Source organism: Rhinatrema bivittatum, chromosome 1 (genome assembly GCF_901001135.1).
Source record: "Rhinatrema bivittatum chromosome 1, aRhiBiv1.1, whole genome shotgun sequence".
Classification (NCBI taxonomy): domain Eukaryota; kingdom Metazoa; phylum Chordata; class Amphibia; order Gymnophiona; family Rhinatrematidae; genus Rhinatrema; species Rhinatrema bivittatum.
This window is the reverse complement of record NC_042615.1, coordinates 221465239-221478742: the sequence shown is the minus strand read 5'-3', so window position 1 is coordinate 221478742 and position 13504 is coordinate 221465239. Positions and strand designations below refer to the sequence as shown.

At 40.0% G+C, this 13504-nt stretch overlaps 1 protein-coding gene across 4 annotated transcripts in view; it reads left to right on the top strand.

The window, feature by feature from the left end:
• Positions 1-13504, top strand: part of RGS12 (regulator of G protein signaling 12) — a 424812-nt gene that overhangs the window by 148160 nt on the left and 263148 nt on the right. The window contains exon 1 of one of the 4 annotated variants that reach the window (XM_029591978.1): positions 6916-7035. The exons of the other annotated variants lie outside the window; for them this stretch is intronic. Within the exon in view, the coding sequence (XP_029447838.1) occupies positions 6970-7035 (66 nt within the window). The 5' untranslated portion in view covers positions 6916-6969. Of the gene's footprint in view, positions 1-6915; positions 7036-13504 lie in introns of those variants that run through there. 4 annotated transcript variants of the gene reach the window in all.

Here is a 13504-nt window from a genome sequence, read left to right as displayed (position 1 = left end):
AAACTATAGGCATAATATGAAGCTTATAATGGGAAACATTTTGAAGATTCTCAGATTAATTCTTGGTGTGCAGTCAAGGCGTTTCTACGAGGGGATATTATTTCCTTTTTAGTCTGGAGGAGAAGGTAAGTGCCGGATTTTAAGAGGTATGTGCGGGTGTACATTTGTGTGCGCTACCCGGCGCGCACAAATGTACGCCCAATTTTATAACATGCACACGCAGCTGCGCGCATGTTATGAAATTCAGGGTCAGTGCACGCAAGGGGTGCACACTTGTGCGCGCCGAGCCCTAGGGGAGCCCCGATGGCTTTCCCCGTTCCCTCCGAGGCCGCTCCGAAATCAGAGCGGCCTCAGAGGGAACTTCCCTTCCGCCCCCCAGCCCTACCTAAACCCCCCTCACCTTTGTTTTACAAGTTGCGCCTGCCTCTGGGCAGGCGTAGGTTGCGTGCGCCGGCCGAGTGGCCCCACGAAGGCCTCTGGCTCGGCCCCACCCCCGCCCGCCCCTTTTTTCAAGCCCCGGGACATACGCATGTCCCAGGGCTTGTGCGCATCGCTGGACCTATGCAAAATAGGCTCGGCGCGCATAACTCCCCTGCGTGCGTAAATCCAGCTGGATTTATGCGCGTAGGGTTTTTAAAAGCTGCCCCTAAATGGATAAACATATATTAGTTCTAAGTGACTAGCTAGCTTAGAGTAAGAAAAACCTACTCCTCAACAACATGGTGAGTAACAGAGAGGCTTACATCGCTGCTCGAATGGCATTGAATATGGTTTTGCATCAGCGGGCTAAAAAAAGTATTTTGTACTATAAATTTCAATTGTATCATCAAGCTAACATGACAGAGAAGCTTTTGGCCCATTTGATAAAAGCAGATTTGGGTGCCAGGTTTATATCCCATTTACGAGGTCCAGACGGGAGGTTGCTCTCTTCAAAGGGAGATATTTCACAGGCTTTTGTAAATTATTATTCACATTTAAACACATCAGAGAGCTTTGACTCTAATAAATGCCAAGAATTCCTAGCTAGGCTTGGTCTCCCTCACTTCAAAGAAGAACACTTGCAGAGATTAAATAGACCCATTAGTATTGGGGAGTAAATACTTGGTATCCAGTCTGCTAAATTATTAAATGCCCCTGGTCCAGATGGATTCAGTGCAGAGTTTTATAAGATTCTCATAGACCAAATCCCTTCTTTACTTAGACTTTTACTGCATTGTTGGATCAAGGCAACTACCCAGCGGTTGCAAATAAAGCTATGCTCCCCAAGCCTGGGATAGATCCTACTTCGGTTATGTCATACAGACCTATATCTTTATTAAATTGACCAAAAATTGCTAGCTAAAATATTAGCCAACAGACTGGCTCTCATTCTGCCAAAGTATGACTGTGTCAAGTTGGGTTTGAGTGGGGCCGGCACGCGAAGGGAACATCTGCTCTTTGCCTGTCATTTCATCCTGTACTAGTAGATCCATGTCCTTTATGGTGGTTAGCTTTGATACTGAAAAGGCATTTGACAATGTGGAGTGGCAATATTTTTTTTTAGCTTTTTCATTACTTGTGGTTGCAGGGCGTGTTTTTAAATGGGATGGGCTTTTATTGTACAATAGTCCAGTGGCTGCTGTAACAGTTAATGGGGAGACTTCAATGGACTTTCCAATTCTCAGGGGACAAGGCAAAGTTGTCTTGCCTTGCTGTTTCTTTTATCATTAGAACCATCATTACAGGCAATACAGTAATCCAACCAAATACAGGGCGTTCCCATGAAGTCTTTCAACTTTAAAGATTCAGCTTTTGCAGATGATTTATTATTTTTCTGCTCGATCCAGTTGCTTCGCTGGTACATTTACTGCACTTAATTCAAGAATTTGGGGGATTTTCTGGATTTAAACTCAACCAAGACAAATCGGAGGCTTTGGCATACACGGAATCACTCAAAGCTTACTGGGAGGGAGCCTTTCCGCTAAAATGGGCGGAAGGCTCTCTTCGATATTTAGGCATTATTATCCCCTTAGATCTAAATCACATTTATACTCTGTTACACCTTTGCTCGCTGTTACCAAACATAAATTTATCTGGCAGTATCTTCCCTTATCTTTCGGTGGGAGAGTCAATCTTTTCAAGATGGTTGTATTCCCTAAATGGTTATATGTATTACAAGTATTTCCCCTTCACCATCTTGAAGGGGATCTCCAAGCCTTAGATAAGTTGCTTCTTCGTTTTCTCTGGGTGGGGAAAAACCCAGAATTGCATTAGCATGGTTGAAGAAGAGTTGGAGAATGGTGGGTTAGGATTTCCAGATATGCAAAAATACAATTTGTTTGTTGCGGGTGGTAAGAGATTGGGTGTATGACGGGTCTACCTTCACTTCAATAGAGGCAGATTTGACACTTATGGATAATCTCGACTTGAGATATATCTTGAAAGTTCCAAGGGTTAGCTTACCCATTGGATTATCATCACATTTTTTAGTGGCTCCTTTGTGTTGGGCTTGGGGATCGCTTATGAGGAAGTTGAAGGTTTCTGTTCATTGTACCCCATTTCTGCCTATTCAGGGTAACTTAGATTTCTAGCCAGGCTCATCTTCTAGTAATTTTCAGTTTTGGAAGGTGAGGGGTTTGGCAGAGCTCCATGTGTTGACCGGTTATGGTACCATATTTCCTTTTCAAGAACTGCAAACTCGATTTGGTTTAAGAACTTTGGATTTTTTTTTCCTACCTGCAATTATGACATTATATTCAGTCTTTAAATGTAGTGAACCTGGTTGGGCAGGTGGTAGTTAAAGTAGATACTTTTTTATACTCCAAGCGCAGGAACGTTTCTCTTTCATTGTTTCATAAAGAACTGCAGAAATTAGACCAGGAAGAATGGGTTTCCATCCTATGTGAACGGTAGAGACAGGAAAGTGGCTTCTTACTGCAGGATCATAATTTATTAAAATGTTTCCGGGAAGTGAAGAGCTTAACTATTTATAGCTATTTAAGGGAAATGCAATTTAAATTTTTGCACAAGGCTTTCATTTCCCAACAAGTGGCCTTTAAGGCCCATGTTGCTCCTACTGAGAAGTGTCTGAAATGTTCACTGGACACGGGTTCTTTTACCCATACATTTTGGAGCTGTCCCATAACCTCTCGTTTTTGGATTATGATCTTGCTTTATGTTAACAATCTGATGGGGGGTTGGGGGTGTTATTCCTTTACATCCAGAACTCTTATTGTTTGAAGTTGTCTTGCCCAAGGATGTTCGGAAAGTAGGGGAGAGGTTTCTAGTATGGAAGTTACTAGCTCAGGGGGAACACTTCATTTTATTGGCATGTAGGGAAGTAATGCCACTCTCTTATTGGCAGTGGTGTAATGCTGTCGACAATATGATGATTATGGAGTCATTGGTGGCTTGCTTGCCCCTTCGTTCCCAAACTCAATTTCTGGAAATTTGGGACTTATATATACAAAGCCTTTCTTCGAGAGTTAGGAGTTCAATTTTGAATACCCTATAAGGGAATCTTCAGTAACCACACTAGATTCTACACAAGGCTCAGGGATAGGGATGGTGGGGTGGGGTTTTGGCAGTGGAGGGGGGGAAAAGAGGTTTTTCATAAGAGATTGGGTGTACAAGAACAGGAAGTCTAATCTCACCAATGAAGTTTTTGGTTTGATACATGGCGGGGTGGGGGGGGTATGTAGGGGAGGGGGAGAAAAGTGGTAAATGTTTGTGTTGATCTGTATATCATATGATTGGTTGCAATGTTTATCTTGCACGGTTTATTAGTATTTTCATGTTATGTACTGAACTTACTGTAAGTTCATCTTCTTTTTCTGTATTTCCACTTGCAGTACTATTTGCTGTTGAGCCGATATTAATAAAGATAATTAAACATAATTGAAGAACCACTTTTTCTAAAACTTTCCCCAGTGTTGGCCCGTTAGATTGGCTTATAACTCAATGGCATATTTCTTTGCAAATATCCTTTTTTTTTTTCAGCACAGACTGAATTATAGTTTGTTTAATTCATTCGGTACACCTTCTTTTAAAGATAGATTAACTAAATGTGAAAAAAATTCCAAAACAACTCCCTAGCTGCATATATGACTAAAAAAGTACAGGAGTCTAAAGAACAAAAATAATTCTTCAGTTTAGATAATACCCCTCTTATTTCCATCTGGAAACAAACGCAAATGTTTCCCACTTCACACTATCTGAAAAACTTTCAGAAGCATATTCCTGTGAAAGGATCCCCACGAGATGAACCCTGTAACTGTTGAATAATCAGCTCTTATTCTTCTGTATCCAGAAATCAGCAAAATCTTGTGCATCAGGGATAAGATTTAATAATCCCTCATCCAATGCTTTCAATATATGATTTATTATTACAAAAAGATCATGTGGACGATTCAATGATAACTGGAGGCGATTAATAAATATGCCGTCCTAACATTCTCAGAAGTATTCATATTCCAAACGGTCAGTTACATAGCATTGCCTATCATTTAATAATCACGTCTTATGCCATTTTCATTCTGCTTTGTGCACACCTTGCTTCTTTTGTATGTTCTAAATTAAACCAAGAGACTCTACACTGCTGGTAAGTCCTAGACCTAATTGGAAGAGGGGCAGCCTTCTCTATACCTAAAGCTAAATGGCCTTTTAATGTCATCAATTCAGTATTAATTTTTTCCTGAATTACCATCAGGGTTTTCTTAAAACCCTAGAAATCTATATAGCAGGTCTAAACTTATCTTTCATTTTTCCTAATTGTTCTGGAGTTAACAGCTGGTAATTGAAAAGTAAAAGGTGAGATAATGACCAGACCATAAAACTGGGGCAACTAAATGATTAGTAAACAAACTCCTATTAGTATCTTCACTGGAAAACAAAAGTCAGTCTAATATATGATCTGCCCTATGGTTTGATTCTGAAATCAATTGAGAAAATTTGTGCCAATATCAGATCTAGAAAAGCAAAGAACACCCCACTAGGTTTACTGTCAACATGGATATTCAAGTCCCCAAGTAAAAGAATGTTCTCAGGTAATAATTATTAAATAGATATAACAGTATATCCCTCACAATTTTTCCTGGAGGACAATATAGCACACACAAAACCCAATCAAACAAAATCACTACTAAACTATCACATACATTACCAATATCAAGACATATTCGTTTTAAGGAAAGAGACTCCTTATATATAAGAACATTCCCTCCACCCTTATTACCCCATGCATAATTAAAAAACATAACAGATTGGGTATAATAAATTTAAAAAAGAAATATCAGATTTAAAAAGCCAAATCTTTGAAAGACATAAAATATCTAGATCTTTATTCAACAGCAATAACATCACTCTATTTTTTCCTCAAAGATTCAATGTTAATATATGCCATTGACAGAAATACTGGTTGTAATGACTTTAGATAATCGGGTAAACATGTTTACTGATAACTCTTGCCCCATATTAACATAAAAATATGGTCATAATTAAAGGAGTCCCATATTTACCCTACCTTGTAACCACTGGAATATCCCTGTTCTCTAAAAGAAAAAAACATAGAAAACCTAACAATAGCAGACACCCAAGTGAAGGAGCAATCAAAGAGGCAGGTCCCTTTGCAGTCCTAGATTGTGCTGGAGTACCGCAGTTCTGTTGAGCTCCCCTGTTTTTCTTTCTTTGTTCAGGCTGCTGTGCTGCTACTCTTCTGCTCAGGCTTGTCTGCAGTATGGGCAGCCTCTAATCACCATATGCTGAAAAAAAAAGTTTGTAGCATGCAGATCCCCATGTTTGCACACCCAAAAGACTTAGGCTGAGATTGGTGGAGGAACTGCAACTGTGGGGATCCTGGGCGTTTTCATAGAAGTCACTGTTGGTCTGTCAAGCCAGTAGGTAGCTATGGCACAGACTGGTGGAGACATATGAAAAGGAGACATTTTGTTATCTTGACATATGAAGAATACCTGCCCTTCACTATTCAATGCCATGTGCGTTGTGCATTGCCTTTAAATAGGGATGGAAAAGCCTCTTTTAGTCCACAAATTGAGAGGCCAGTCTACTATTTTGCAGTGGGCAGGAAAAAGCAGTTTTCTTTGGGGCGAGCATAACATCATGGTAGTGATCTGGCTTGTTGGGGAACAGCCAGCCTGGGCTCCAGCTATTCATGCAGAGGTTGGTTTTTTTTTTTGTATTATATATAAGACAAAATTAACAAAGAAAGCTTGCTTATCTCAGCAATGCTTAAAACGGCAGCAATTATTTAAAAGCAGTTCAGAGTAGGTCCTGATTCCTTCTCCTGTCTGGGCCTCTTATTTCCTCCAGACCTAGCTGCTTATCCCTCTGCTAGGGGATCTGCCTTGGGACCAGGATTCACTTCCGGTGTGTGGATTAAGATGGACTGCATCAGATCCCTGGGGCTTGTCAGTTAAGGTGGTCGAAAGCTCCCTATTACATATACTTGTCACAGGGAGGTTAGAGCCTATTTTGAAGGGGATTTATTTTTTAGGGGGGTGGGGGCCAGATGGAGAGTTATTTAAGTGTTTTTGGTTGGGGGGGGAACGGGACGGTAGAATATATGCATGTTTGGGAAGTTTGTATCTATAAAAACCTCTTTGTCCTTTTATTATATTGCGTTACAGCCCTATTGTTTTGGAGTTGGACAGATAAATTGCAGGGCTCCAGCCTACCAATCTAGGAGTCACGCTAAAAAAAGGTTTTTCATAGCTTGTGAGGCTTATCACAATCTGAATGTAGGTAGAAACTTCATTTTTGAATGGAACCTGCCTAAACAAAAGTTTTCAAAGCTTGAGGCCGGGCAGCTAGCTGTGGGAATGCAGCTCATTCTGAAACTGGTATGTAGTCAGGGTGGGGTGCACACGTGAGAGGGAGGCGGTGCTGGGACAGTAGTTGCAGGGCTTGCATCTAAAGCAGGTATCTCTTCTGAGGGGGCCAGACTCGGGAATCTTCAGGGGCTGCTTCCTAACCATGAAAGAAGCACTTCTGAAGCAGATGATATCCACGGAGAAAACCAGTTCTGTAAATCCGATGTCTGTAAGTACTGTTCTTTTGTTTAGAAGGAGGAAGCAGGAATGCACTGGGAGCCTGTTCAGAAGTTAGATGAGAAAGCTGTTTTGTGTGACTATTACTTGAAGTTATAAACAAAGGAAAGCTCGAAACTAAAGCTGCATACTACTGTTTATAAATATACCGGTAGTTTTCTAGTAGAAATGTAGTTTGATGATTGTATTTCTGAAACAGTTTGTATGCAGATAAGTATTTGCATGTGCATAACGTATAGGGCAGCCACAGAGCTGCACGAACTCTGATTTTCAGGCAGGTTTGCACCCCTAAAAGATGTCTAGAAGTACAGATTCTGGAAACCATTTACCAACACCTGCTTTATTGCTGTGTGTTTTTGTTCTTTAGCCCCATTGTTTACAGGATTCAATCAACATAAATATGTGCACTGGTGATTGGCTGGGCTGTCTGTCACAGTTGAGTTGATTAAGCAACAGTGAATTCCCAAGTTACTTTGAAGGTAGATGAATGTAATGGTAGCAGATGGGCCATTTCATCAAGTTTTGATTTGAAGGCACTATTTTTGGTTAGTTAGACACCTGGGGGTAGCTGCTTTATTTTATGAAATACAGATGTCACTATGATCATTTATTTGCCTACATTCAAGGCAAAAATGTTGTTTTAAAGTAATTGTCTTTCATTACTGTTGATTTATGTACTAGCTCAGTCTTTACTGTGCAACTAATTATATTGTTAAACTGCTACAGATCTCTGATTATATGCTGCTAGTCTAATATGTTGTGCCCCGCCTCCGGAGAATTACATATTCAAAAAGACAAATAATAAATCCAAATAAAAAAAAAATTAGTGGACTGGGTAGCATGGATTAAAAAAAATAAAATTGGTCTGACCAGTTTTCATGCAGTCACTCTATTTCTATGATGAACAGAAACAGGGCCAAAGGAAATGGAGAGGTCAGCTTTCTGAAGCAAAGATGGATCTAAACAGCAGTTATGGGCTGTAGTTGATATTAGCCTGAAAGAGATGGGCCCTAAAATCTGTCTAGGATTGAATAGAAATGATTTGATAAAATCAGAATGTCTCCACTCTCACAAAACCCCCTCCGAGCAACTGAAGAAGTTGACAGTATATAATACCGTAGTCATTCTGGAAAGGAGAAGTGGCCTAGTTTTTAGAATAATGATCTGGGAAGCAAGTTCAAATCTATCTTCTCCTCTTAGCACTCATTGTGACCTTGGGTAAGTCGCTTTTTCTCCCATTGCTTCCGGTAACAACTTGAAATATAAGCTCTTTGGGTATAGACTTACTCCTAAATTCTTATCACCATTGTACAGTCTGGCAAACGTCCAGTAGCACTATAAAATAAATGTTATATTATTATCTGATTTGAAAGTAGTAATTTCTGAAATGCAATCATTTTGGGCATGCCAGCTTCTTAGCTTGAGTATCTTGGAAATTCGGACGAGTTGATTCAGTGGTTTCATTTAGATCATTAGGGTTTATCTGAAGCAATTACTTTGTCAGAGCCAAAATCAGCATTATGATAGAAATTTGTTCACAGAAGAGGATGTGAGCATCTCTTGTTACTCTATAGCAATGTAAAATTTGACATTCAAATGAAAGTATTTGCTCTCAGATTAGTTACAGATGGCAAACCATCTTGAATTATGCTCTTAGGATGAGGAAAAATGTCATCAATAAAAATTGTGCAGTTGGAAAAAGAAATAGTCCTGCATTTCTAGTCTGTGCCAGTAGGTGGTGCTCTCACAACAGTTTGCCTCATGTGCTGGTTTTGTTAAGATGAGGTTTATGTGGTAATTCATGGCACTTAAAGCAGCAGGACTCTTTAATGGATATAAATTGCTGTTACATGCTAGTGATGGATAGTTTTCTTACTGTAAGTATCAATCATTTTTCTGCCTTCTGACCAACTAAAGGGTTCAGAGTATCGCTAGGAGATTCAGGATTCCAACCGTCTTCAGAGAGCCGTGAAGTTAGTTGGACATACTAAGCCAAAGTTTCCGAACATTGCCTGGCTGTTTTGCATGCTAGTAGACTTCTCTTTCTGCAGGAATCTTTAAAGTTTATTAGGTTCATCCAAAGCTAACAGGATTAAAAATGGGAAGTTTTATTTCATTTTTAATTATGTATTAAAATATGATTTTCTCCATTGTATGTGTATGCGCATAAGTAACCAGGCTGTTTGCACAAAAGAGTTGGAAGTATGTGTGATACTGTGTTCCTCCAGGCAGGGAGAGGCCTCAAGTTTTCTCTGCATAGAAAGCAATATATATTCTAAGAGTTTCAGTACCTCAGAGGGAACTGCTAAGTCTCCTGATCCTGCCTACCTCCGCCCATTTATCTCACTTCAAGGCAGGGAGTGGCAGGAAGGCTTCCCACAGCTGTCATAAAATAAGAGCCTATGGGAAGGCGGAGATCCCACGGGGGTCTGATACTGTTCATGTTCTTTATTCATGTTTTTCTTTTTGAAAAAAATGGGAGCAAGAGAGCTTACAGCCAGGGAGACCTAATTTTTATTATCATTACTGTACTAGTTTTACTGTTTAGCTTTCTGCCCATGATGTATCCTTTCTACCTGTAATATATCACTGCAATAGTCAAACCCACACTGCCTCAATTTTAGCTACATTTAACTTTTTTCTCTACTCAATACTACAGTTAGTTGCAGCATTGAATTCTTTTATAAAGGCTATGTTGCTCACCAACTTTGCTCCATCCTACAGAATGGGCACTGATCTGATTGACTTATGTAGATAAGTGGTGTGAAACTGGGAGGTGCGAATGACCCTGCTTGGGAAGCCTGCTGAGCAGTGGGTTAGGAGCTGCTGTGGGGCCCGCATATGTTGGGCTATCAGTGGTGTGTGCAAGTGAAGCAGCAGTTCACAGGGTGGTCCTGGGGATAAGTGCACAGCATAAGATGAGGGAGGAGGAAAGAGAGAAACTGTGATGGAGGGAATATGAGAGGGGCTGATGGGGGGAGAGGTTTGATAACATAGATGTAAATGCAGATCTTTCTGGGTTTTAGCTAGTAAGAAAAGAGTAGTCAGTGGGCATGAGCTATGTATTTCTCCAATCCACAGCACTACGGAGTTTGGTGGGAGCAAAAAGGAATGACCATATTACTCCCGTCCTGAAGGAGTTACATTGGCGCCCGTGAAGAAGCATTTTCAAAGTTCTCTTAATCATTTTAAATGCTTACATTAAATGGGTTCGGGTTGTTTGTCCTCTCTTCCTTGCTTCGAAATGATCAGCTGGGCAGATCCTTTAGACCGTCACAGCAAGCTCTCCTGATGAAGCTCACTTTGGGATTAGCAAGGCTGATTTCAGTGAGAAATTGCACATTCAGCTGCTTTATTCTGGCAATTCGCAACACAGTTCCACCTGAGGTTCGAGGGGAAATGGGTTGTTTATCATTTTGTAAGAATTTTAAAAACCTGGCTATTCTCATAGGTTCATGGTTGATGTTTGGGGTCTAGAAGATTTTAGTGTTCTGGATAATTTATTTGATGATGGGGAAATTATTGTATAAATTAGTTTTGGTTTTCTTTCTTTTAAATTGGAAAACAATAGTATCGTGCTTGGATAGATCACCAGAAATGAAACTAATTTTGGATTAAATTGGAAGTTGGGGGGGGGTCCCCAATCAGTTGCATAAATGGAAAGAGGGCATCTCTGAAACTTGTCCTCATCTCTGATGGACATTATGCTTTCATTAAAACTTGAACCAGTCAGTTGCTGGTATATACAAGAGAAATAACATTGAATCCCCTACCAACATAATTCCCACATGGAACATCTGAAAATTAGTGGACAGAGGATTAGAAAATTTCTATAATTTAAATTAGAATTTCTATTCCACCTTTTTAGCCACTTCAAAGTGGATCACTGTGATTGATTAAGTTCATAAAAACCCCGCACAAAAAGCATTACATTACAGGCAAATGTACATGCAGTGTAATGTGCAGTTTGGGAGCAGCAAATTGTGGCTGGGTTACATTAAGGTGGTGAATGGAGAATTGGGTTCAGCCTTATCATAAAGCCTGGGGATAACTGCACGGAACGCAGTTACTACCCTTATGAGAAACATGGGGCTAATCTGCACGGCAGATGCTACCATAAGAAACTTGCTGGGCAGACTGGATGGACCATTTGGTCCCTTTCTGCTGTCTTTACTGTGTTACACAAGTGCATGAGTCTTCTAGTTTGGACATCAACTTCTATAAATTATTGTAATTCAAATAATCTGTTTTCTAGCCCTTCAGCCTTAGTTTCTTTAGGACTTGCTGATGTTAGTCAGGTTTAAGTATTACAGTGGGCTTCAGTCTGCTGGGTGAATAACCATATTTTAATTGGCTCCAGAAGTCTAAATAAGTCATTGATCCCTTGTTAAGTAGGAGGAAGTGTGTTACACAATTCTAGTCTGCACCTCTGAAAGCTCTAGACGTTTTTTTTTTTTCCCCAGTTCTCATCTTTAGAGGGGTGGGGCAAATAGCTGTTTTTTGGTATGATCTAAAATTTTTTTTATAGGTGCGATACCTTTTTACAGTAAGTGAGAAGGATGATGCTACATGCAGCCATATATAAGGAAGGAACTGAGCAAACTTCTCAAAATAGCCTCATTCAGAAAAACAAATTAATGATTCTTTTCAGAATAGCTGATTTGAAAATCTGTTGTGCAAAATCTTATCCCCCCTCCCATGTATGACCTTTTTGAAATAAAAATTAATTTTAAAATTTTTCCTTTGCAGATTCAGAGCTAGTAGGACTTAGTCAATCTTGTGCAATGATTTTCTAATACCTGCTTCCTGATGGGAACCAGCAGTGCCATTCAGGACAGTTGTATTTATCTTCAGATGATGATCAGCCTTCTCAGACTGTGCTCTGTATTTCATGATCACGTGACTTTTAGTAGGTTAATACGTACTGCTCATCATGCTAACTCCTAAAGATCTGCCCAGTGTTGGGTAAGTTGAGTTTTCTTTGAAGATGGCAGACCCTATGTCGCTTGTTTTCCATGTTTCCTCAGCACCCGAGAAATGCAATTTGTAAATGACAGCGTAACTGAAGTGCGGTGTCCTACTTACAAAATATTTCATTAATATGTCCTTACGTGAAGAAATAGCCTGTCAGGCATTAATTGGCTAAAAAGTGCTCGCTGAGGAGTATTATAACCTGAAATGTGTTCATAGAGGGTTTTAGTGGTTAGTTTTCAAAGAGAAGCAGCTGACGGTAATTCCAGTTAGTGAAATGGGGTCTGTCTGGTAAATTAATGCCCTGATTCTATACCAGTCTTCTAGTTTAGAATTAAGCTCTGCATTCTGTTTTGTTTATAAGCTATGTTTACTTTTAAAATAAAATATACTGAGGTCGATATTCAAAGACTAGATAGCAGCCGCTAAATATCCAGTTATATTTAGTGGCTGCTAGAAAGCTGGATAAATCATTTATCTGGCTATCTGGTTAGCCGGACAAGTTGTGGGCGGGCAGTGGGTGGATTGGGGCGGTGCTACTTAGCCGGATAAGCTATCTGGCTAAGTAGTAATATTCAGCCTTAGACAGATAAGACTTTTCTCTCTTACGTAGTGATTTGTCTGAGAATATTCAGCAGCATAGCCATGCTGCTGAATATTCCATCTAAGGGCCTCATTTACTAAGCATTTTTCCCATAGACACAGAATGGGAGAAAAGCCTTAGTAAACGTCTATCTGGCTAACTTAGCTGAATGGCTAGCTTTTCAATCTTGACCCTACTAGGTATAGGGACTTTTGATTTCAGATTTTATTTTTCCTGGGAATTTCAATGTTATAACAAAAAAAAATATATATCAGTAGGAATAATGACTTTTCCACTGATTTTTCTCTTGTTTTGTTATAGCAGTCATTTTTCCAGAGATTATTTTTGTTAGAATTTTGAAATTCCCAGGAAAAATAAAATAAAAACCAAAAGTGAAGATCCCTAACTGTGTAGTAAAAATGTGTTAAAATAAATTATCCTAATTAATATCAGTGGAACCAAATCCCTGGGTCCTGGGAGAAACAAGCTTCATTAAATTGTGTTGGGTTTGTGGCATATTGTGGTTTGTGGCATATTGGGCTTGTGGTTTGTGGCATATTGTGGCATATTGGGTTTGTGGCATATTGTGGACTCTTGGTCGAAGTGGCGATGACTCCTCCCACGGGGAGGGGCCCCGTGGGGAACCACAACGATTGGCTAGACTCAGTAAGTAGACGCTGAGGGAAGAAAGCTTTATTGTACTGCTGTTGTAAGTTGAATCTTGCTTCAAGGAAGGGATAGTACTGTAGGCCAGCGATATAACAGTAAGCTCAGACAGTCTCTATAGAAGATGGTCTCACCCAGATGTAGCAAGGTTTGGTAGTGTTCTGCAGCACGGGATAAGCCGAACCTGTAGGATGGAATAAGGAGAGCTGGAGCATAGCGATACTCACAGCATGGTAGTGCT